General features: G+C 46.7%; 1 protein-coding gene across 2 annotated transcripts in view; it reads right to left on the bottom strand.

Moving 5' to 3' along the window:
• The window catches only part of ABCB1 (ATP binding cassette subfamily B member 1), a 101,327-nt gene extending 76,420 nt beyond the window's left edge, over positions 1-24,907 (bottom strand). The window contains exons 1-4 of one of the 2 annotated variants that reach the window (XM_062179543.1): positions 24,776-24,907; positions 24,397-24,467; positions 21,318-21,363; positions 9,923-10,091 (exon numbers count right to left, since the gene is read on the bottom strand). In XM_062179543.1, coding sequence (XP_062035527.1) covers positions 9,923-10,091; positions 21,318-21,363; positions 24,397-24,461 — 280 coding nt within the window. In that variant the 5' untranslated portion in view covers positions 24,462-24,467; positions 24,776-24,907. Of the gene's footprint in view, positions 1-9,922; positions 10,092-11,062; positions 11,203-21,317; positions 21,364-24,396; positions 24,468-24,775 lie in introns of those variants that run through there. The other variant, XM_062179544.1, reaches the window with a different exon arrangement.
• Between the last annotated feature and the right edge of the window lie 1,390 nt (positions 24,908-26,297).

Genomic DNA, 26,297 nt, shown 5'->3' with positions numbered 1-26,297 from the left:
ATTTATTTTTTGCAAATGCAAGAGGTGGCTTTATTTACATTTTGCGCAAAACGGACCCCTCCCTCCTGAGAGAGTGAGGTCCTGGACAAGGGTTACAGGCAGTATTTAAAGGCAAAAACCACAAAGTTACCTTAAGCAAGTGAATACAAAGGGGAAGGGGGTTTTTGTTGACAGTAATTTCACTTATCTTAGTATACAGCATTCCTGCTTATCTCAGTACACATCAGTTTTACTTATCTTAACCATTGCACAAGGGGGGTTTCCAAACTGCTATTCCCTGTTATCTGCTAAGTTGCAGTTTCCCAGAAACTAACCTTTCTTGAAACTTCCTAGTTTTTTAGCAGGTAAATTTTCAGAAGTCCTTCATTCCCCACTTTTTGTTTTTGTACAAATTTTAATCCTAAAATTTACAGGCTAGATTCCGCGGTTTTTAGCGCTCTGAGCCTGAACGGTTGAAAGGCGTTCACGAACAAACCACATCAGCTTATTAAGAATACAAGGACCCACAGATAGTGTAACAAGCAAACCAGCAATGGGGCCTAGAAGTGGTAGCAAGTAAGGAAGCAGTCCATTGAATCCTGTCCACAGGGGGTTTTTAGCCATGGCATGGCGGGACGCTCCAGATGTCGCGAACCATGCCGGACTTGTTAGCATAAAAACAGCACCTTTCCTACAAAGCCAAACAAATACCTCCTTGTTCGGAGGCAAGCAAGTCTAAGCCCCTACAGTTTTGTAAGACCACTTCCGCTAGGGAATCGATTTGGTCTTGGAGGTCCTGAAGGGTGGAGGATAGGGATTGTACATCATTAATAAGTTGTTGGGACAAATCTTTATAGTTTTGGACCGCAACTCCCAGTCCTGTGGATCCTGTAACCATAGCTGTGGAAATTCCCAACGTAGCCAATATAGGAATGAATTGTACAGCTCGTTTTTGTCTTCCTGCAATATAATCGAAGGAAGGAATCGGGACAGGGGTATCTCCACTAATAATGTCTACATTGGGCAGAAGCATAGCATATGCACAGCTACCAGTCCAATTTGCCGGTAAAATGGTATAGGCCATACTAATGTTAAAGGAATCATTTTTAGGCCATTGGAACAGGAAGGACAGGGAAAGGCTGTAAGGGAGGGCAATTAACAGAGCTATTAAACCCAAGGGTATTATTAAGCGGCAGGAAAACAGCAAGGGGGGGGGGGCTGGTGTAAGCAGAGCCAGCAGTTTTTGCAGAGCATTTATTTTAATGAAATGCTTGCTCGGTCCTTGGCTACTCTGTCTTTTGGCTTCCAGAACATCATCGTCCTGATTCTTCCAACACTGCCTCTTCCTTTAGTCTCGCTCACAGGTACCTAGTGCCATCCGGTCTCCCTCTCGCTACCTGCTGCTGTTTCCTAGAATTTCACCTACACTCCCAGGAGGACCTCAGCCAGCCTCTCAGCCTCAGTGACTCACAATCTATACCCGGAGCCATTCAAATCCTCTCTTCCCTCAGGAATGCTCAGGTTCAGGTCTCCATTATCTCTCCCTGAATAGCAACAAGAATCTCCTCACTGCCTTTCTACTGCAATCAGGTCTTCACATGGCCGCCAGATTTTATCTGTGGGAACAACAATGGAATCCTGGTGCTGCCATGTTTGATCATCTGTGGGGACAACAATGGAATCCTGGTGCTGCCATGTTTGATCATCTGTGGGGACAACAATGGAATCCTGGTGCTGCCATGTTTGATCATCTGTGGGGACAACAATGGAATCCTGGTGCTGCCATGTTTGATCATCTGTGGGGACAACAATGGAATCCTGGTGCTGCCATGTTTGATCATCTGTGGGAACAACAATGGAATCCTGGTGCTGCCATGTGTGATCCTCAACAACTGCATAAAGGGCAAAGTCCAAGATCCACCCCAGTCACGCAGGTCCCTTTGCAATCCTGCCACCATACACAGGATGAAATGTTTTTGTTTTTGTTTTTTTTTAATTTTTTTGACAGGCAGAGTGGATAGTGAGAGAGAGACAGAGAGAAAGGTCTTCCTTTTTGCCGTTGGTTTACCCTCCAATGGCCGCTGTGGCCGGCGCACCACGCTGATCCAAAGCCAGTTGCCAGGTACTTCTCCTGGTCTCCCATGCGGGTGCAGGGCCCAAGCACTTGGGCCATCCTCCACTGCACTCCCGGGCCATAGCAGAGAGCTGGCCTGGAAGAGGGGCAACCGGGATAGAATCCGGCGCCCCAACCGGGACTAGAACCCGGTGTGCCGGCGCCGCAAGGTGGAGGATTAGCCTGTTAAGCTACGGCGCCGGCCAGGGTGAAATGTTTTTGAAACAGCAACCAACTGTTTACAGATACATTCTTCATTCCCACATCTTTCTCCTCATTCCAGCAGCCATGGCACTACGCAATCTCCAAGGAGGGCTGCTGAAATATGAAGGGAAAAAAAAAAAAAAAAAAAGGAGTGTGCAAGTTTCTTCTTGGCTTTTGTGTTCCTGAAGCTTATGCCCTTCAGCGCTGGAAAGGGAACCAAGCATGAAAAAATATTTCTCTTCAGTTTCATCAGACTGAGCTCCACCCTCTTAGACTAACAAATACCCTCTGCATGCTGAGAAAGAGTTTCGGGTAAGAGCAGAGGACAGTATGGGCTCTGGACAGCCCAGGGAAGATGAGCCCTGTGTCCTCTTCCTGAAGTAGATGGCTGAAAAGGAATGAATGACCACACAGTGAGTTTAGCAGGTGGTCTCAGGACAGCTTCCCGGAGTCTCCTGGCACTTAAAAAAGACACAGAATGATCCCAATGCTCCAAGGACAAAGGACAAGAGCATTTCAGGGGACGTGGGCACAGAATGGATGCTGACCGGGACCCTGCTGGCCTCCCAGGCACACCTCCACGCAAAGGTGGACCACCCTGAAGGAACTCAGATGGGGTTTCTGCTACAACAGCTGAAGAGGAACTAAAAAATGAGATGATGCTGTCACATTAAAAAAAAAAAAAAAAAAAAAAGGGAGGCTTTTTGCACACTGGGTCTTCATACCTTTCCCGCCTCTCTCACGCCACTTCCTCACCTCAACCAGAATCCCCATCTGCCTGAATTCCCAACTGGAAGTACACCAAGGGGTCTTTGCTGTTCCGAACTATTCTGACTTTCTTCCTTCTTACTCTCTCTCGATTTCAAGGCTAGAAGAGAAAGCCTGATTGCCTGTTGTATCTATCTCCTCTTCCCATCCCCAATGACGTGAGTGCCAAGAAAGCTGGACTATGCTCTCTTTATCTTTGTGTCCCCAGCACTCAGCTCCTCTGCCAGAAGTCATATTTGTCCTGAAGATTTACAAAGAGCTGCACAGAGCCACCACCCAGGCCAGACTATCAAAATACCCCACCCAATTATTCTCCTGTTTTGCCTGTAAATTCTCACAAATTATGAGATTACAGAGAGAGAGAGAGCGAACGAGCGGGCGCTACACTGCTTGGAAAGGTCAACCATGACTTCAAAGGGGCTGACCCTGAGGCTGTGCCCAGCACCACTGCCTGAACGCCCCACATCACAGGAGGGTCATGGCATGCTGCATTTTCATGTGACCCACAAGCCTAAGAATGCCTGGTAACATTACCTACTCAGCACTTAGGGAAGCTACGAATTAAGAGCATGTGGCATGCATATACTGGTGATATCCTAACTAGTAAACAGATTATATTAAAAGGGTGCTTTAGAAATCATCTTCCATGGGGCACCACAGGGACAACCTGGACCGAGAGCCACCATTTCTGATCACACTGGGTTTCAGGTCAAGCAGAAAATCCTTTGACTTTCAGGCCCCAGACCTCACATCGCAAGCTAACATAACTGATCCACCCAGGACAATTCTGTCCAGGAATTTTTTTTTTCCCTCTCTTAAACCTATGCTGTTCTCCCCATTCCAGAGCCTGTAACAAAAAAGTAAATCCATAAGCCAACAACGTAACTTTATAGTAATGACTCTAGTTAAGTAAACAGAATCCATATGCTACAGTGACTCTGAGATGGCCTGGGGACACAAGGCCTTTCCAAGCCAAAACTGTACGATAACCAGCAACTGATAACAAGGGTTGGGGCAGGAGAAACCGCCCAGACCTTCGACTGTTCCTGGTCTCCAAGAAGACGACCGAGGTGTTCTAGCAATAGAAAGGTAGCCCGTGCTAGCCCACTACATTGAGCAGGCAACAGTAATGGAACTGACAGGGCCATGGGGAACCACAGAGGCCACTGGGAAGAGTCTGTATGCAGGGGACAGCGTCGTGTTGCAGCAGGTGAAACCACCATCTGCGATGCCAGCATCCCATATGGGTACTAGTTCGTGTCCCAGCTGCTCCACTTCCTATCTAGCTCCCTGTTAATGGCCTGGGAAAAGCAGTGGAGGATGGCCCAAGTGCTTGGGCTCCTGCCAAGTAGGAGACCCAGAGGAAGCTCCTGGTTCCTGGCTTCAGCCTGGCCTAGCCACACCATTTTGGTCATTTGGGGAGTAAATCAGTGGATAGAAGATCTCTTTACCTCCCCCTCTCTACACAGACCTCTGCCTTTCAAATAAATAAATACATCTTGAAAAAAAATCTGCATGTATTCTTTGCCTTGGAAAACTACCCAATAAGAGAGAGATGATCTTGACTAGGTTTGTAGAAGGTCACATTGACAGCATGAGGAGACTGTTCATATGTGGGCAAGAATGGAAGCAGGGTGAGCAGCTGGGTAGTCAGAGTTGTATAAGCATGGCTCTGGATACGGGCAGTACCTGGAGACACACACTGGGGGAACCTGAAGGGTGACGTCAGCATGGCTGCTGGGTGGCAGGAGAGGCCCCGGCCCTCTGACCCCCTCCTCTACATCCCCACCAGGGCAGCTTCTTTGGGACTTTTTTCCTGGTAAGTTTATTTTTTTTATTTTTATTTTTTTATTTTTTGTTTTTGACAGGCAGAGTGGACAGTGAGAGAGAGAAACAGAGAGAAAGGTCTTCCTTTGCCGTTGGTTCACCTTCCAATGGCCGCTGCGGCCAGCATGCTGTGGCAGGCGCACCACGCTGATCCGAAGGCAGGAGCCAGGTGCTTCTCCTGGTCTCCCATGGGGTGCAGGGCCCAAGCACTTGGGCCATCCTCCACTGCACTCCCTGGCCACAGTAGAGAGCTGGCCTGGAAGAGGGGCGACCGGGATAGAATCCGGCGCCCCAACAGGGACTAGAACCCGGTGTGCTGGCGCCGCAAGGTAGAGGATTATCCTGTTGAGCCACGGCGCCGGCCCTGGTAAGTTCTTACAACAGATGTCATGTAGGTGGGAGCTTGTCCAATCACACAAATCAGGAAACCTCTCAAATAAATGATCCATAAGGCCTTTCCTGGCTCAAGAACACCGTGATTCCAATTTTTCCAGTCTCCTTGTTCAGGAAGCTGCACCCATCACAAGCAAAAGGCATCAAGCCTCTTGCCTAGATCCGGGGTGGGAACTGTCCATCCAGCTCCCGGGCTGTCTGAGGCCTGCAAAATTATCTGGTCTGGCCCTCCCCAGTCAACCACAGGCAGAACTTGAAATTCAATAAATCTATAGCAGACTAATTTTTAAGCTGGTAATTTTTTTTCATTCCTTTATTTCTTTCTTTTATAGAAAGCTTTTATTTAATAAATATAAATTTCATAAGTACAACTTATACCCGCCCTCCCACCCCAAAACCATCACACCTCCTACTCCTTCTCCCATCCCATTCTTCATTAAGATTCATTTGTAATTATCTTTACAAACAGAAGATCAACTCTATACTAAGTAAAGATTTCAACAGTTTGCATCCACACAAACACACAAAATATAAAGGACTGTTTGAAGACCAGTTTTACCATTAATTCTCATAGTACAACACATTAAGGACAGAGGTCCTACATGGGGAGCAAGTGCACAGTGACTCCTGTTGTTGACTTAACAGCTGTTGCTCTTATTTATGACGTCAGTGATCACCCAAGGCTCTTGTCATGAGCGGCCAAGGCTATGGAGGCCTCCTGAGTTCACAAACTCCGACCTTATTTAGAAAAGGCCATAGTCAAAGTGGAAGTTCTCTCCTCCCTTCAGAGAAAAGTACCTCCTTCTTTGATGGCCCCTTCTTTCCACCGGGATCTCTCTCACAGAGATCCTTCATATAGATCATTTTTTTTTTTGCCAGAGTGTCTTGGCTTTCCATGCCTGAAATGTTCTCATGGGCTTTTTAATCAGTTCTGAATGCCTTAAGGGCTGATTCTGAGACCAGAGTGCTGTTTAGGGCATTTGTCATTCTATGAGTCTGCTGTGTGTCCTGCTTCCCACGTTGGATCGTTCTCTCCTTTTTAATTCTATCAGTTATTATTAGCAGACCCTGGTCTTGTTTATGTGATCCCTTTGACACTTAATCCTTCTTCATGATCAGTTATGAACTTAAACTGATCACTTTAACTAGTAAGATGGCATTGGTACCTGCCAACTTAATGGGATTTGGAGTCCCATGGCAAGTTTTTTAAGCTGGTAACTTTGTATGACCTGAGAACTATGATATAAATATCCAAATGGCCCCTGGAAGAAAAGGGTTTTGGAGCCCTGCTGGATGCCCAGTACGTCTGGCATTGTGAGGTGGGCTTACTGCAGGTGATAGAGATGACTACAGGGTCCCCAACCTCCTCACATGGGCTCTGTCACACTTCCACCCTGAAGAGCTGACCTGCCTAGCACACCAAAGCAAACCACAGGAAAACAAAGACCAAGTGAAAATGTCTGAGACTTGCTTCCACTTGAGGCAGAATTTGCAAACCATTTGTAGAGTGGGAAAAAAATAATACAAGGACCTCAGCTCTGCCAATCAGCAAACAGACCCAACGAGGCCACATTTCTTCAATGTGCTGGGTGTGGTTCCTCCATCTGCAAATGGCAGTGTTTGCACCAAATAATGCCTGGTCTCTTTTTCACCTACAAAATTCTAAGATTTCAGTCTTTGATTTATGCTTTTTTTTTTTTTTTTTTTTTTGACAGGCAGAGTGGACAGTGAGAGAGAGAGAGAGACAGAGAGAAAGGTCTTCCTTTACCGTTGGTTCACCCTCCAATGGCCACTGCACCACGCTGATCCGAAGCCGGGAGCCAGGTGCTTCTTCTGGTCTCCCATGGGGTGCAGGGCCCAAGCACTTGGGCCATCCTCCACTGCACTCCCGGGCCACAGCAGAGAGCTGGCCTGGAAGAGGAGCAACCGGGACAGAATTCGGTGCCCAGACCGGGACTAGAACCCGGTGTGCCGGCGCCGCAAGGCGGAGGATTAGCCTATTGAGCTGCGGCGCCGGCCTGCATTCCATTTCTTAAGCAGGTACAATGGGCCCCATACTGTCTGTGCTGTATTGTTTCTCACTATTTATAATAACACACTGCAAAGATTACATTATGACTACTCTACTTCTTGGCTTGAAAGAGCCGTCCCCCCAATAATAATCCTGTCCCCCAAATCTGATGATGATAAATTATACTTCGAAACCTTCATGGAAAATGGAATTAAAAAATAAGTTTATCTTGGTACCAAAATTTTGAAATTCATACTTTTTTTTTTAATTTGACAGGTAGAGCTATAGACAGTGAGAGAGTAAAACAGAGAGAAAGGTCTTCCTTCCGTTGGTTCACTCCCCAAATGGCCGCTACAGCCAGCGCTGAGCCGATCCGAAGCCAAGAGCCAGGTGCTTCTTCCTGGTCTCCCACACAAGTGCAGGTGCCCAAGCACTTGGGCCATCCTCCACTGACTTCTCGGGCCACAGCAGAGAGCTGGACTGGAAGAGGAGCAACCGGGACTAGAACCTGGTGCCCATTTGGGATGCCAGTGCCGCAGGCAGAGGATTAACCAAGTGAGCCACAGCACCAGCCCAAAATTCATACATTTTTAAATATAAATTTCCCACAAACTTTTTAAAGCATGCTTATATTATTCTAGAAAAATCAATCATGTTGTACACTTTAATGCAAACTTAAAAAATGAACTGCCAAAACTAAACAATACAATATGAAGTACTGTTTTCAATTATTTGGTATTCAATTTTCCAAAAATTTAGCCTTAAAAATTTTTCTAGGGGCCGGAGCTATGGCGTAGTGGGTAAAGCCTCTGCCTGCTCTGGCAGTATCCCATATGGGCACTCGTTCATGTCCCAGCTGCTCCACTTCTGACCCAGCTCTCTGATATGGCCTGGGAAAGCAGTAGAAGATGGACCAAGTCCTTGGGCCCCTGCACCCATGTGGGAAACCCGGAAGAAGCTCCTGGCTTCAGATCAGTGCAGCTCCGGCCATTGCAGTCAACTGAGGAGTGAGCCAGCAGATGGAAGACCTCTCTCTCTTTCTGCCTCTCCTCTCTCTGTGTAACTCTTACAAATAAATAAATAAATCTTAACCAAAAAAAAAAAAGGAACGAACGAACCAGCAGATAGAAATATCTCTCTCACACTTTCAAATAAATAAATAATATTTTTTAAAGAGTTTCATAAGTCTGTCACTCTGCCTTTCAAATAAATAAATTCGTTTGAAAAAGTGGGAGGGGGCCAGTGTTGCGGTGTAGCAGGTTAAGCCACCACCTGTGATGCTGGCATCCTAAATGTGCTGGTTCAGGATGCTCCACTTCCAATCCAGCTCCCTGCTAATTCACCTGGGAAAGCAGCAGAGTATGGCCCAAGTGTTTGGGCCCCTGCACATATATGGGAGACCTGGCTGCTGCAGCCATTTGGGGAGTGAACCAGTAGATGGAAGACCTTTCTCTCTGTCTCTCTATCTCTGCCTTTCAAATAAATTTTAAAAAAATTGTTTTATGCGCATCCCAGGTAAGTAGGGACATTTTTGTCCTCCCTTCTGGGGAAATGATTCAGAGCTTCAAAGGGCCAAAAGTAAAAGTCACTTTAAGCTAAGAAACACCACTAAATTTCCAAGTGAATTCACAAGCAGGCATTTTAAACATTTTTACCACCTGAGTGCAAACTGAGTTATAAGGCTTTGAGTAGTTTAAATAATCTATGCTTGACAGGAGGTTCCCAGAAAGCTCAGAGCTGTCAACGTGCCTATCCCCAATCACTCGTGTGAATTTGAGTGCATGTGAGTGTGTGTGTGCTACACTCAAACCATGTCAACAGTCTATTCACTTTTCCACTCTTGTACAGGGCTGTTTTACATCTTCTTTTATAATTATCCAAAGGTCTTTGCTCCTGCCTCACTTAGATAATTCTCACCCACCTGTTGACAGTCAAACACTCTCTCTTCCTACCTGTTACTGTAGGCAAACTCCCCTTGTTCCTGGCTAAAGCAAACCTTTCCCCTGAGCATTGAATCGATTCCATCTCTTCTCAAGGACTTCACTCTACCAACCTCTTCCTTCTCTCTGTCAAAGACCACCTCACTCTTTCTCCATTTTGCATTCTTTCCATTAACATACATCATTTTCTCCATCCTAAAACACACTCTTAGCTCCGGTTCTCCATTTCTGCATCTGTTTACTCAGGGTCCAACCCAAGACTATGTCCAAAATCAGATTCCTGGTATTTACTGCCCAGGCTCTCCTCTGCCTTTCTCACCTCAGTTGACAACATTTCATATTTCCAGTATCACGGGCTAAAAACTTGAGAGCCATCCTGGATTCCTCTCTCAAGCCCATATCCAATGTGCCAGGAAATCTCATAGCTGAGTCCTACTTAGGTTCCTGTATTTCTTCCTGAAGCTTTCTAGGACACTTATGACTTCACCACACTCTCTTTTCTTATACATCTCTGTCAGCTCTCTGCTGTGCATCCTCATGTTTATTATCTCGTTAAACTCCTGACAAACATACACCTAATCATAGCACTAATCGCACCAGTGTGTGCTTAGTATGGGCCCACAAATACCCAGGCTGTTGGTTTTCCTGCGAGTTCCCAACATGATCCGTTTCAGACACAGTACTTACTAATGGTAAGATTACTGATGTTTGCTGGAATCATGTTTCCTGCGTTTGAAAAGCTGTCCGTCATGTCTCCAAATACCAGCATCATGAGGGGCAGTGCAGCTCCATGGATGATGGCAGCCAAGGTCCCCAGCACCATGTACAATTTATCAAGCCAATTTGAATAGCGAAACTGAAAAAAAAGAGAATCAGAATTCAGGCAAAAGTGGCAATTTCATAGATGGATTGCCCCATCTTTAAAATATATACAAAATCCAAACATTTTTCAGACTACCACTGCCAACACTCTAGTCTAAGCCACTCTGCCTTCACTAAACTACTGTAAGGGTCCCAACAGAAATGTGCATTTGATCCTTCTATTGCGTTCTGGCCTAATTCTTCATTTGTGGACTCTGCCTGTCTTCTTTTCTCACATAAGTCTTTAATTGTACAATAATATGAATAAAGTATTTGTTGCTACAGTTTCTCAGGATAGAAGCTATTTTTCTGCTCATGGGAAAAAAATGTGAAAGCCAAAGGGCCCATGAGGATACGTTTTGCTGCTTGAAGAAAGTGCCCTGGCTTAAAGATTTGTTACATAACAGAATTTGCATGAGCATAAAATAATTTTGACATAGTTAGGCCTGAATACTGAGGAGGAGGAAAGACACGAGTCAGAGGCATGCTTCTCATGGATCATGCTTCCTGCGAAGTCAGAACACAGCCATCATGGATGATCAGTGCACATCTGATTACTGATTCAACTACAGATGAGCCACAGGAAGGAGAGGTAGTTTTCTCTGGACCCAGAAAATGATGGAAGAGGACATATTAGGAGGAACCAACCCAGGGCCTACCTGGGGAGAAATTGCTACCTCTCCAGCATAACTCAAGGAACCACACTCAGATTGAAGAAAGTCAAATGAAACAAAAAACAGAAGTGGAAACAGGATCAAGCCTGGTGCAGGCATCTGTGCATAAACCCCAGGGCCGGGGCCGTCATGTGGATGCCCCACACCTCTGTGGGCATCAGGACTGCAATCCAGAGAAGCAACTGAGGAAGAAGCCTCAGGTCAAGGCAAACAATACAAAACCAGGCGAGGAGCACAGATCACGCAGCATGAAAGACACAGTGGTACACAACAGCAAGGTTTTGGAGCTTACCCGTATTTCCCAAGGAGACGAACCAATCCACAAGTTAGCTAATAAGGAAGGCGTTCCAGCCAGAAGGCACAATACGCAGAGGCAAGAAAGATGACGACATTCTCAGAGGAGCCAGGGGTCTGTGGGGCTCCAGGTGGGAACTGTGGAAGCAGGAGGAAAGCATATTGACCAAGAGGCCCCCTTCACTATGCCAGAGCAAGGCAGAAGAGATAAGGTTTCCAGGGGAAATAGGGCAGAGAAATCTCATCCAGTCCAATTCGGATGTTCATCCTGGAAGTCACAGAAAGAATCCAAAGTTTGAGAGAGTTTTACCACTCTAGCACATGTAGCAGAAGCCGCAGGTGTAGACAAAGTTATCCAGGAGATAAGGAATGTGTGGGATTAAGAATAATTAAGAGTTAGCACGCTACTGCCCTCTTGATGACCCTGGAGCAAAAGGAAAAAGAGAAAGGATAGTTACAAGAGAGGGTTGCAAGGTCAAGGGTGGTCTAGTTAATGAAGTCATGCTTACAGATAAATCAATCAAGAAGACAAAAAACAGGTGAAAATACAGGAAGCAAACTGAAACAACGTCCTAGACAGTAAAGGAAGTAGTTATTTCAAGAACCAGGGTCAAGGGATCCACAGTGGAAGCTCAACATAGCAGGTGAAGCAAGATATTCGAGAGATGCTCCAAGCTGCCTTCAGTGCTGGAAGAGGGTAGAGCTCCCTCTGCAATGAAGGGATCCGGTCTGTCACCACCTTAACCCAGTGATCAAACTTAACATCATCAACTGGAGTATTTTGACATTTGGTATTTCCAGATATGAGAAGACATGAAATACACAGCATTCCCTATGCAATTTTCTTACCAAAATGTTTCATCTGAATGTAATCAAACCTTTAGCTCTAACTTTCAGCATGTAATAACCACAAAGTGTGGAAAACCAGCTGACAACACAAGGAAACACTCAAAATAGTCCGAAAGGTAAGACATTCTACAGGACAACCGACCCAGTGTTTTTAACATGTCAGTTTCATTTTAAAAGAGGAGGCACCTGCTCTAGACTCAGGAGACATAACATTCAAATGCACTGACTGACAATCAGTCAATCATAAAAGACATGCCAGAAATAATTGAAAAAATTTGAATATGAGCTGAGTATCACATAATATTAAGAAATTATTTACTTTGTTAAATGTCATCACTATATTGTGTTTTATAGAAAAATTGGTTTATTATTTATTTTTTGAGTAGCAGAGAGAAAATAACACAAAGAAAGTGAGAGTTCCCATCTGTTGGTTAATACTCCAAATGCACACCACAGCAAGCACTGGGCCAGGAAGAAGCTGTGAGCCAGGAACTCAATCTAAGTCTCCCAGTGAGTGGCAGCAATCTAATTACTTGAGCCATCACTGCCGCCTCCCCGGGTCTACATTAGCAGGAAGCTGGAGTCAGGATCGCAGCCAGGCTTTGAATCCAGGCACTGTGATGTGGGTAGGCAGGCATCTTAACTCCCAGGCTAAATGTGCACACTAGGAAAACGTTTTGCAGAAAACTTTTTGAGATATACATTGAGGTAGTTATGTATGCAATTTCAGATGAAACGTGGTAAAATGTTAATTACTGGCTACAAACAACCCATATGTGAATGTGAATTTTATGAGTCTGAACGTTTTCATGATACTAAGTTGGTGGAAAAAAAGGATAGTTCTCAAACAGGCCAAGGTGTCTCTTTATCAAACCACAAGAAACAAGGTAAGAGTATGTACTGATACAGATACGTTTCCAGGGATACAGACAGCTGGCAGAGGCCAGAACCTCACGGTTCCTTCTGACATGAAGTGAGACTGATTTCTGGAGAGGTGAGAAGCTCTGAGGAGAGTGGAACTGCAACACTGAGAAGGGTAAAAGCTGCCATCAATGTCCTGGTTCTATGGCTTCCCAGCAAGGAGTGACTTTAAGAGGAAAATCCCTCTTAAACCTGAAGCCTCAAATTCCAGTTACTGGATGAGTGAAACATCCATGGGGAGAGACAATCTTACAAAGCAAGAGGATAATGCGCAGACGATCCAAGAAACTTTTAATAAGCATACCCTGCAAAACATGCTAAGTAAGCAGTTCTTGTCATTGGTTTTGCAAATGTAATCATTAGTAAGACTTTCCAGGCTCTTAAGAGCCAAGCAGCAGCTGACCAAAAAACAACTGCAAAACATCAGGTGAAACTGAAGAAAGGTATAAAATAATTATAATTACAGCCTTTTAGGAAAAAAAAAAAGTGGAGAGTGTTCAGTAAGAGGCTGACAGGGAAGAGAGAGGAGCTGACCAGTGCTGAAGGCCAAGGGCACAGAGGTAGAGGAGGAGGGCAGGGCATTGGTGCAGGTACCACTCAGCAGGCTGGGTGGGGACATAACTTGACTGTGGTGCCTGGGCTGGAGAGTGAGGTCAGCTCATTCATTCAACACTGCGTTACTTACTGAGTGCCTAGTAAGGGCCAGGCTTGGTGTCAGGTACTGGCATGGACACTGAATGAGGCAGGCCACCTGTTCTCAGGAAGCTTACACTCCAGTGCAGGTAGGAGAGGCAGAGATCCACACAACACACATTCAGCATCTCAGCTCCTGGCAAAGTCCCAGGCACTGCTCTGGGCACTTGGGATGTAGTCGTGTTCAAAACATATAAAAACTCCATCCCCACAGGGCTTGCATCCGAAGACCAAGAAGTGTGAACAAGCAGCCAGACAGAGGTAGGCACTAAGGAGAAGTATCACCCAGGGGCACGGGCCCCAGCGACAGTGCAGGAACATCTCTCTGAGGAGGAGGTCACACCTGCGGTGAGACTGCGGCAATGGGAAGGGTACATTCATCATGGGACGATCCGGGGACAGAGCACTGCAGGCAGGAGAAGCAAATACAAGGCCTTTGCATGTGTCTGGAGGACCCAAAAAAATAAGCAGGACAAGGGGGAAGACGTGTCTGCGGGGAAGTCCCAGGGGTGACAGAGGTCAGACTATGTGGGCCCTACTGTCAGAGGAAGTGGTTTGGCTTTGACTCTCAACTTCCCAGGCACGGAGAAGGGAGAGGCATGTCAACACTTGAAGGAAGGAACTCAGGTGCAGTGATGTGGCTGCTATGGGTAGACATTTGGAAGGGCAAATGGAAAGAGGGGTACTAGGAAGAAAGAACAGCAGGAAAGTCAAGGCTGGCAGGGTGGGTGCAGTCAAGGCCCCTCCAGTAAGCCTACCTGGGCGTGTGTCTCTTTATATAGTGAGTGGGACTGGACTCTGCAGATGTCAAGGATCTTGAGATGGGCAGATTTTCCTGTTCTCCACTGGACCCAGTTTGCTCACAAAGGTGTTTCAAAGAGGGAGGCAGGAGTAGTAGATGTGGTGGCTGAAGGAGGAGGTTGCAGTGACACACACAAGGGGCTAGGAGGCCAGGAAACTCCAAAACCTGAAAAGGGGAGGGAAGAAGATTCTCCCCTTGAGCTTCCAGGAGGAGCCCAGTCCTTGGGACACCTTGATGTCACCCAGTGAGAACTCAGACTCCAGAACTGTAAGGTACTAAGTTTGCATTGTTTGAAGCCACTAAGCTGGTGGCATTTTCCTACAGCATCAGTAAGAAATGAATATGCAGGGTCCAAAGAGGGATAATAAAGAGGAAGGGCACAGCTGGAAGCAATCAGAAGTTGCGGTCAAAGACTGATACATCTGTGAGTTCACATTTCATAGATGAAAGCTCTCCCAGAAGCTAAGCCCAGGTTCTCGCCCACACGTGTAATTTCCCAAGGTGCGGTATGGGTGGAGTTGTTGGAAACAAAGCAAAGAATGTTGAACCTTGGGCTTATTTATAAAGTTACCAAAAATACTATCAAGAACAGCAGAGGCAATCCAATGTCAAAGCCCTGAAAGAAGGAATAATAACTAGCAATTGTAAACTGGTAAAGTATACCACACTCAAAAAGGACAGAAGATAGCATAAGTTTGCAGAGCAAAACTCAAGTGAACAGGAGCTTTCACATGACGATGAAAAAATTGCTTAGAAATGACTGTGGAAGCAGAGGGATGTGAACACCACTGTTGACTCCAGAGACAGGGGTCAAGGAGCTCACTTGGCAGGCAAAGGCAACACAAGAAAAAGCCAAAGATCTGGGAGTCAGTATTGGCAGACTGTGATATCACAGAAGCAAACAGAACAAACCACATGACAGACAGTGCCAAGTGCTACTGAGAGGTTTACATGGCATTTGAAAATATCCACTGCAGGTGGGCACTGTGACACCCTGGGCTAAGCTGCAGCTAGGGATCGCATTATCCCACCTGATGGAGTGCCTGAGATCAAATCCTGCTTCCACCTCTAACCTAGTTTCCTGCTAATGAGCACTCTTGGAGTTGGTGGGTGATGGCTCATGTGTTTTGTTCCCTGGTGCCCAAGTGGGAGTGTAGAGTTCCTGGCTCCTGGCTTCAGCCTGGCCCAGCCCTGGCTGTTGCAGGCACTCAGGGAATGACCCAGTGGATGGAAGATCTCTATCTCATTTGCTCTGCAACTCTGCATTTCAAAACCTATTTAAAAAAAACAACAACAACACTGAATTTAGTGAGTGATGGAAAGAGAAGCCAAACTACAAAAGAAAGAGAAATGACTGGAAGACAAAACCAAGAAAGAAACACAGGCAACTCCTGTATGTTAAGGAAAGGTGGAAGGAAACGGCTCCAAGAAGGACAAAAAGGCAATGAAAGACACCTGCCATGCCCATGAAAATGAACACACCCACTTCAGAGACTGAAAAAGGCAAAGAAGGACAACAACGTCAGGTCCTTGAGCAGACACAGTAGTTGGCAGCCAAAGTTCACTGCATGTCTCCTCTGCTGTAACAGAGAGGAGGAGCGAACAGATCCAGATACAGGTAGGTCTATAAGATTACTGCTGCTGTGAAGGTCAAGGAGTGGTTATTCAAGCAATCATAAAAGTCACCCAGGCTGGCAGGAGCACTGAGAATACAAAGGGTGACAGTTAACCGAGTGGCAATACCTTTAGTACCCAGGTTATCAGAAGATAACAGCATCAGCAGAGGGCCCTTCAGTCCTGGGCATACACCGTTCAATCATGAACTCAGAGTGCAGCAGTTCCCAAAACAACCGGGCAACTCTGGGTGAGATCCAGGCCTGCCCACCTTAGGAGCCGGATGACTCGGCATTTGAATGTGCTGCTTAATTTCTGGGTCCACTGCTTCATTTAGAACCTGAGGATAACCCAAGTTCCCACGTCTCAGTGCTACTGTGAGAACTAAGTTGAACAACACGAGGGCACTTCAAAGACTTCGTGGAAAACGGAATTAAAAGATAAGTACACTTTGCTGCAGAAAAATTTTGGAACTCATGCATGTGATGGACCTTCGAAGAGTTGATGGAAAGTACTCACTATAGGAAAATCAGTCATGGATTTAAAAACAACTTTGCAACAAAATGAAGTTCCTTTTAATTCCACTTTTCTGTAAGCTTTCTGAAGTAACTTGGTACATGCGGGTTGTTACACAAACGCCTGGTTCAGTGGAAACATTCATCACATTTAGCTATTAGCTATTTAGACAGAAATGAATGGCTCAGTGAGACGCGAGCAGAGATGCCTGCAGTCCATGCTCACAGCTGCATGTGCAGCACTGCTGGCTGGAGCACATGGTCATCAGGGAGGGCCCCGTGTGTAGGACCATGCAGGACCTGTAGACCAACTTGGAATCTTCCCGCCCTTATTTCCCTTTGCCCACTTCCTCGTTGCTCTTATTCTATTTTTGCATTTTTATAAATGTTGAAACTTACAAATATGATATAATAAAGGCTGGTAAAAAATGAAGACCTATTTCTTCCTTTTTTCATTACTTGCTCAAGACTGCTAAGAAGTCTCTCATGGAAGAAATCCCTGTGAGTTAAGAGACATTGTGTGCAGAAGAGAGTTAACTGAGGTGGCCATGTTTACAAAGGCCTCTGCACAAGGTTGGCCCCTGGCTGGCATCCAGATACTGGATTTTAGGAGTTAGCACCAATCTACGTACGGCCATAAATGCTGAGGTTTATGCTGAGTACCTGCCATCCTGCTGTGAGTCTGCAATTTTGGTACATGCTAGGGGAAGGGTGCCTACATGCTCAGCCTCCAGTAAGAATCTTGGACGTACTTATAAAGTCAAGCACCTTTTTCTGCTATGTAGCATTCCAATATACTGACAAACTCGTCGTAGGCAGAAATTAAGTGTGAGCTGTGGGACTCCACTGGAACAGTACTACAGAAGCCTGGGCCAGGTTCCTTTTTTTTCTGACAGGCAGAGTGGACAGTGAGAGAGAGAGAGACAGAGAGAAAGGTCTTCCTTTACTGTTGGTTCACCCTCCAATGGCAGCCGCAGCCAGCACGCTGCGGCTGGCGCACCGCGCTGATCTGAAGGCAGAAGCCAGGTGCTTCTCCTGGTCTCCCATGGGGTGCAGGGCCCAAGCACTTGGGCCATCCTCCACTGCACTCCCGGGCCACAGCAGAGAGCTGGCCTGGAAGGGGGGCAACCAGAATCCGGCACCCCGACCGGGACTAGAACCCGGTGCGCCGGCACTGCAGGCGGAGGATTAGCCTATTGAGCCGCGGCGCCGGCCATGGGCCAGGTTATTCTAAACTGCTCCCAAATACCTCTTACCACGGCTGTCTGTGGGGAAATTAGTTACATGATGGTGCCCAAAGGAAGTAAGGTGGGCCGGCGCCGCGGCTCACTAGGCTAATCCTCCGCCTTGCGGCGCCGGCATACCGGGTTCTAGTCCCGGTCGGGGCACCGATCCTGTCCCGGTTGCCCCTCTTCCAGGCCAGCTCTCTGCTGTGGCCAGGGAGTGCAGTGGAGGATGGCCCAAGTGTTTGGGCCCTGCACCCCATGGGAGACCAGGAGAAGCACCTGGCTCCTGCAATCGGAACAGCGCGGTGCGCTGGCCGCAGCGCGCTACCGCGGCGGCCATTGGAGGGTGAACCAACGGCAAAAGGAAGACCTTTCTCTCTGTCTCTCTCTCTCTCACTATCCACTCTGCCTGTCAAAAATTAAAAAAAAAAAAAAAAAAAAAAAAAAAAAAAAAAAAGGAAGTAAGGTGGGCAGAATCCAAAGTTGTTTACCACTAAAACTAATTGGCTGTGCAACATCAGGGGAGGTAACAAAACTAGTAACAAGTGTATAGACATATGGCTAGTCCTATAGAAATCCCCCCGGAAAATGACCGTTTAAGTGATTGGTTGGTCCTTAGCCCTGCCCCAATGACTCTGCAGTTTTGTGCTATAAAAGGTTCTGTTTTGCACGAAGTAAATGAGTCCTTGCTAGACTTGGCTCCCCGCTGCGTCTGATTGTCTCCGGGATCGGGAGGCTGGGGAACGGGCAAGCGGCGCACTTACCTTTCCTCGGACCCAGTCCATCCTTGTACGGGTGGACTAAGACCCAGCAGCTGTCCTTCCCCCGACTACCATGACTGATCCATCCATCAATCAGTCTATCTATCCACTATCAGAAAGGTAGCTGCAAGGATTAAACAAGTTCATACAAACTATTCAGAACACCACCAGGTGGGGCTGGCGCTGTGGCTAGGCCTCCACCTGTGGTGCCGGCTTCCCACATGGGCACTGGTTTGTGGTTCAGCTGCTCCTCTTCCGGTCCAGCTCCTTGCTACTACCTAGAAGGCAGTAGAAGATGGCCCAAGTACCCCTACAGCTGCATGGGAGACCCAAAGAAGTTTCTGGCCTCAGGTCAGCTCAGCTCCAGCCATTGCAGCCATTTGGGGAGTGAACCAGTGGATGGAAGACCTTTCTCTCTGTCTCTCCCTCTCTCTGTAACTCTACCTCTCAAATAAATAAATTAAATCTTTAAAGAAAACAGGAACATAATATTCTATGTGTGTCATTACTTCACATTCAAACTCCAGGCATTTGTTCTTTTATAGCTCAGATTGAGTATTGGGATTACCCCTCTATATAACAGGTTTGTTAACTTTTCTAAACTATAAGACTTGTAGGGTTTTTAAAAAACTTAAACCAAAATGAAAACTAAACTTTAAAGGACAGAATTGTTGTGGTCTTCAAATGAGAGAACTGCAATTAAACCTTGGGCATAGGGCTGGCGCCGTGGCTCAACAGGCTAATCCTCCACCTTGCGGCGCCAGCACACCGGGTTCTAGTCCCGGTCGGGTGGCACCGATCCTGTCCCGGTTGCCCCTCTTCCAGGCCAGCTCTCTGCTGTGGCCAGGGAGTGCAGTGGAGGATGGCCCAAGTGCTTGGGCCCTGCACCCCATGGGAGACCAGGATAAGCACCTGGCTCCTGCCATCGGAACAGCGCGGTGCGCCAGCCGCAGCATGCCAGCGCGGTGGCCATTGGAGGGTGAACCAACGGCAAAAAGGAAGGCCTTTCTCTCTGTCTCCCTCTGTCCACTCTGCCTGTCAAAAAAAAAAAAAACAACAACAACCTTGGGCATAAACCTAACTTTAACACAAAAGCTTCTTTTCATATAAGAATGCGAGAGTCAAATCTAAAACAAAACTATCACTTGGTTGATCAAGTGCAATGACTGAGAAATACAGTCTTATTTCCCCAAAGTTCTTAAGAGTGAAGACAGAACAAAAGGACAAGCCATACAAGGGCAACTGTAGCACAGCAAGATGGAGATCACATAAGATGACCACACAGGAGAGGACAGTGAGCCTAGCGGTTGAGAAGTCCACTGGAGCGCCTGGGTTCGATTCTCAGCTCCCATCAACTCAAGACTCTGGGAGGCAGTACTAAGGGCTCAGGTCCTTGGGTTCCTGCCACACACAAGGGAGACCTGGACTGACTGCCTGGCTTCAGCTTGGCCCATCCTCAGCTGTTGTGACCATCTGGGGGAGTGAAACAGAAGATAGGGAAGCACTCTTGCTTGCTGGCTTGCTGCCTCTCAAATAAAAATTTTAAAAACATCTAAAAAGAAAACTACAGAGTCACTGATGTAAAAGTTATATGACTGCTTTTCAACCTACAACTATTTTTATACCCAGTTTACTAAGATCCCATTTTACAACTTCCCCACTACTTAACAAATGCCTAGTGTGTCTTTAGTGAATTAAGACTTGATTGATTTAGCCATCTTCCAGGTTCTAAACCCTGGAACAGTTCATCTAACAGTTCACCTGAGTTCATCTAAGTTTACAATCTTTCCCTGGTAACGTGCCTGGGACAGCAGGCACTTGGGGCCCTGCCATCAATGTGGAAGACCCAGACAGAGTTCCGGGATCCTGGCTTCAGCCTGGCCCAGCCCCGGTTGTTATGGCTACTTGGGGAGTGAACCAGCAGATGGAAAACCACTTTCTCTGTCTCTGCCTTTCAAATAAATAAAACAAATCCTTTTAAAAAAAATCCAAGTAGACAGGTCATCAACCAGCCAAACAGATCAAATCCCTGCCTTACTCCAAGAGTGACTAAAGAAAAGCTTCTATATGACTACCATGCAGCCAGTAAAAAGAGTAACAAGCTGTGGCAAAGTGGCTTAAGCTGCCATCTGCAGCACTGGCAACCCATATGGGTGCCAGTTCAAATCCTGGCTGCTCCTTTTCCAATCCAGCTCCCTGCTAATGCACCTGAGAAAGCAATGGAAGATGGCCCAAGTGCTTGGGCCCCTGAACCAAGGTGAAAGACTCAGATGAAGCTCCTGGCTTTGGCCTGGCACAACCCAGGCTGTTGCCGTCACTTGGGGAGTAAACCAGCAGATGGTACATAGATCTCTTTCTCTGTAACTCTGCCTTTCAAATACATAAATAAAACTTAAAAAAAAGGAGTAACAAGGTTTATTCAGTTTTTCACATTCTAGGCTTTCAGCACTGAGAACTAGTGGCACAGCCAAGTCACAGTCATCACGGCCCACTGTTACCTTCTGTTATTAGAGGTGCTGGGGACTTTGACCTGACAGGATTGAAAAGTCATTAAAGCCAGCACTCCCTGGGCTGGCTTCCTCTTTCCAGATGGCAAAGGCTATCACCAGGAGAAGTGTTTGTGCAGGTAGATCACTGGCAATGCAACGTTTCACCAATGAGAGAACTGAAATGCAGGCCAGGAAGGTTGTTGAGGAACAATGCACACGGCAAGCTGCAGTCAGGGTTCCCAATGAGCTAACTCAAACCAATTTGTTTTGCCTTTCCACAAACATACGCTGCAAGAAAATACTACACCTGATGAAATAACACCTATGTCAGGAGAAGCTGAACTTCCAATAAATGTCCAATAACGAACAGATTCAAAACTCACCATTGCAAATGTGCTGACAGTTGGCCTCTTTTCCTTCTCTTTTTTACTGAAAAACAGCAATGGAATGACAAACTTTAAAAATTACACAAATCTTTTTTTTTTTTAAAGTAAGCGGACCGCTGTTCCACATGAATACAAAGGTTATAATCAAATCAAAAGACATCAATTTCACTTACTCATTGCTTTAGTACTCAAATATTTAAAACTATCAATTTATATATCTTATAGTTAACTAGAAATAGGACAAAGAAATTGTCTATGTTTTTAGTAAAAAGCAGGTTAATAATAGTATAGTTTATGAAGTTTAAATAGAAATATTTACAAGTGTTATTTATCACTGGGTAATGGTATTCATATAAAAATATTTTTTTCCTTTTGACCTTGGCATTTCCTAATTTTTCTATGACAAATACACAGACATGTTTTCGGTCAGGAAAAAATATCTATTAAAAAGGGAAGTTTCTTGATCCTATTCTAATCAGAAAATCACTTATGCTCTCTGAAATTAATCTTCTCAGTGACCATCCAGTGATTCTAGCAGTAAATACTCTAATACCCAGGTATTATTCTTAATCATTCCCTTTACTAACAGACAGCTCTGACCATCAGATGCTGGATGTAACCAGCCTAAAGGGAGGGGGGTGCTCTCTAAGCAAATCTAATTCTGAAAGGATGTCTAGAGCTCTAAATGAATCATTATAAAAATAAATGCAATCTAGAAACTACAGCCAAAAATGTTCTGTGAACTGTCAAAGGCTGTCCTCAGGCATAAAAGGTCAGATACTATTTTGAGCCCAGATTCAAGTGAATCTAATTCTGCTTGCTTGTTTTTCATAGTATGTAACTGCCACCTAGGACACAAAGGCCGACAAACCATGACAAACCAGCCTTATCTTCATCTATTTTTCTATGTATAAAAGACCATTAGGGGAGTGAACCAATGGAAGGAAGACCTTTCTGTCTCTCTCTCGCTGTCCATAACTCTCTGTCTCTCTCTCTCTCTCTCACTGTCTAACTCTGCTGTCAAAAAAAAAAATTAAAAAAAAATTTAAAAAAGACCATCAGGGAAAAGAATTGCTTTTGCATAATGTTTTAAATTCAAAAAGTAAATTCACCTTTGTCTTTTCTCTTTACACTAAGTGAGGTCAAAAGAGGTGAAAACAGTTTAGACACTTCTAAAAAATCTGGAGTTTGCCTCTATTTGGCTTTGGAATTCTGTTAGATGGACATAAAAACAAGTTAAACACACAAATATAACTCTTCAGGTTGGTTCCCATCCCATTCCCAGTAAGGGTATGGTTTCAAGTATCCTTGGAATCAGGATGAGAGGAGAAAAAGCCTAAATAGTTGAGTTTTAGCTCTAAGCTTTGTATTTATTTTTTCAGACTCAACACTGTACTTACAATGTTCCAGGCACTAAGAACTTCCCATACACAATTTGTAAACAACTCCATGAGGAAAGCACATTTTTGTCCTTTCATTTGGATATGAGAAAACTGCACAAGAGGGAGGAGTTAATTTAACTCTTCCAAGGTCTGACAACTGGAACAAAGTCAGTATTTAAACCGCAATGTGATGACCACCAAGACTACCGTGTGCCTCAGCCTTCTGCTAGCATGTTTCGCAGAAATGCAGTTCCATACAAACTCTCACCCTTACCGGACTACTCACTGTCCTCATTGGCACAAGCACACAGCTTACACAGCACACACTAGCACACTGCTCATCAGTGGTGACGAGAGTAATGGCAACACCTAAACTAAAAACGGATTCTTGGTGTGAAGGAATTTGCAGGCCATGATAACAACCAATAATAAAATGAAGACACACATGTGATCAAACCTTTTTCTTTACTATTTCCCCCTTGATGCCCTCAGCCATTCCTTATGTCATCAGTATGTAACTCTACACTACCAAGGGGAAAAAACCAAAAGTTAAAATCCAAAGTGGAATATCCTCCCTCTGTTCTAGGGAGTCTTTTTCTGTTTATCTGAAAATTGAAAGGACATCTTATAAGGATGTAATTTATCCAGATTAAACCATTATTATTATGTTAAACTTGACTTCCTTTTTCCCTGGCACCACAGATGCCCAGGCCTGGCTGTAATTTGTTATTTTTCTATAGGGTGCTTGTTCCTTTTAGTGAGGAAAGGTATTTAGAAACCAAGAGCTGGTACAAAGCATGCTCACATGTTACCTGCTTTCAATGGAGTGGAAAACGAAATACTACAAGTTCATGACTTCATACTAAAATTTCCAACTCAAATGTAACATTATTGCTTAAAAAGATATTTGATTCCCCATTTGTATTTTTTCTTACACTGAAAGCTTGATTTCTAACAGCAATAATGTTTTCACCAAGTAACTTCAGTGTAAAGTTCATATTACATTCACTACTAACAATTAATACACTACTTGGGATGCCAGTATCCCCTACTGGACTGCCTGGGTCTGAGTGCCAAGTGGGCTCCTGATTCCAGCTCCCTGCTAAGTTACACCACGGGAGGCAGCAGGTGATGGCTTAAGTACAAGAGTCTCTACCACCCTCGTGAAAGACCCCAACTCAGTGTTCAACCCTGGCTTGTACAGCATCTGGAGACAGCCAAAGAGCTGTCTACCTTTCATTATCCATAAATAAATGAATAAAATAAACTTCCACAGTGGTGAAAATTTCCTTAAGACAATTATTTTCTCTACGTCGTTCCAGTACCAATTTCAGATACGGACATTCACTGTGAGCTAAAATAAAATTAAAAAATCAAGGTCCCAGGTGCCTTGCCACAGACACGCAGGGGTGATGTAGCTGTTTACCCGGAAGCAAGAGCCTGGACCACAGGGCCGACCACAAGCACCGTGGGGCTCAGGGGAGCAAAGGTTCTGCACCAAAAAAGGATGTGAGCCTTGGCCCGCTCTTGAGGCCGCACCAAGGCCACCTTGCAGACGCGGGCTGCGGTGGGAAAGGCCTGACGTCACCACCACCACCACCATCACCACAATCACCACCACCACTGGGGCTCCAGAAAGGTCGCCGCCAACCCCTGCCGCCACGCCGACTACAAAGCTGCGCCCCGCAGCTCACCTTTTCTTGTTCAGTTTGTACATGTTCTTCCCGAGTCGTCCATTGCGGTCCCCTTCGAAGTCCATGGTGACCTGAGGGGACAGCGAAGCTCAGTGGTGAAAGCCCACCGTGCGGGAGGGAGCCGGGCGAAGGCGACTGCGTGCCCGGGCTGCCCCGCGCCTCCAGCCGCTCCCGCACCTCGCCCGCAGCCCGCCGAGTCCAGCCCGGGGCGCGCAGCCGGCGCCCCCAGCTCCGCGCAGGACGCAGCCCTCGGCGGCCCCTGAGTGACCGCGGCCGCCGCGGACCTGGGCAGAGACCGCTCCCTCACCCCGCATCCGCCCTGAGGGAGCCGCGGGGACCCACGCTCGGGACGCCGGCGCCCCGCGCCGCGCGCCGCTACCTCAGCCTTCCGCGGGGGAACGTCGCCCCCGAGACCCGCGTCCGCCAGGAAGACACTCAGCCTTGGCGAAGGGCGAACAGCCGGCGGGGAGGGACCGCGGCGGCCGGCTCCCGGAGCTTCGCGGAGCCGCTCCTCGACTGCGCGCGGCCGCCCGGGGCTCCCGGCCGGGCGAGGCGGGCGTGCGCTCCCCGCCCGGCGCCCGCCCGCTCAGCCAATCAGCCGCGCCGCGCGGGGCCGCTGCTCGCCGGCTCGCGCGCTGATTGCCCGGGGCTTGCGCAATGGGCGGGCTTCCCGGAGAGCGTGCGAGTGAGGCGGCCGCCCCTGCGGAGCAAGGGCGGCTCGGCCGCCGACTCATCCCGCGCCACGCGGGCGTGGGCGTGCTGGCCGGCTGCGGGCTGACTGCCCCGCATCCCGGAGCGTGAGTGAGTAAGCCGCCCCACCTGGGGAGAGGCCCGGGGCGCCCTTCCCGCGAGGGTCTGAGGTCTGGTCAGTTCTGAAGCGAACCTGCCCGTTGTTTTAAACGACTGAAAATTTTAAGGAAGGTTTTTGAGTTTGTAAATAGGGTAGACCGTGTATTTTAAAGTGTGTGATGGTTTAGATCTGAGTTCCCGCGTGGTTCCCCAGGGACGTCCACGTTCAGCCTGTGGACGTTTTGTTTGACTGTTAGCGCGACTTTAGCTGTCGTAGCGGTCGTTTATCTCCGTGGTCACGACGGACATTTACTGTTTTTTCTCTTACGCCCTATTTTCTGCAGACCCAAGAGAAGCGTGGTTTTCACCATTCGCGAGAACAAAGCGGTGTTACCTCTCATCAGAGCTGGGGAGACACCTGGCTCCGCAACCGCGGGTGGGCTGTGGCTCTCTCACTGCCTCCCAGCTCGCCCTTGGCTTTTTTTTTTTTTTTTTTTTTTTTTGACAGGCAGAGTGGACAGTGAGAGAGAGAGAGAGACAGAGAGAAAGGACTTTCTTCCGTTGGTTCACCCCCCAAATGGCTGCTACGGCCGGCGCACCGCACTGATCCGAAACCGGGAGCCAGGTGCTTCTCCTGGTCTCCCGGGCCGTCTCTAAATAACACGCTTCGAAGCCGTCCTTCTCTTAGCATCCTTTACTCCGGACTGCCCTTGCCCTGATTTTTTTTTTTTTTTTCTTGGTCATACAGTCAAGGGTGGTTTTGATTTCCTTGGAAATTTGGTGGCCACTGCTTCTAACCCCGCTGGCCGGGGCACACCCTGTTCACTGCTTGAAGACTTCAGCCCTGATGTCCCCCTGCGGCAAAGTGTATGCACACTTCTGTGTTTCTCATCTTGCACGTGCCTCTCCTCTCTCACCTTTGTTTTATTTTGTTTCTTCATCCCACCTTTAGTTTATGGAGTCTTGTTACATTTTATTTGTCTGGTGAATAACTGCGAATCCTCCTTACAGCAATGCAAGGTATTTTTTTTAAGTGTTATATTATGCTGATTGTACTGTTTTACAACAAGGAACTTCAAGCGAAGATCTTTATCAACCACAAGTAGGTTAAA

The sequence above is a fragment of the Lepus europaeus genome, chromosome 20, assembly GCF_033115175.1.
Source record: "Lepus europaeus isolate LE1 chromosome 20, mLepTim1.pri, whole genome shotgun sequence".
NCBI lineage: Eukaryota > Metazoa > Chordata > Mammalia > Lagomorpha > Leporidae > Lepus > Lepus europaeus.
Note: the sequence above shows the minus strand (reverse complement) of the source record. Positions and strands in the feature narration are given on the sequence as shown.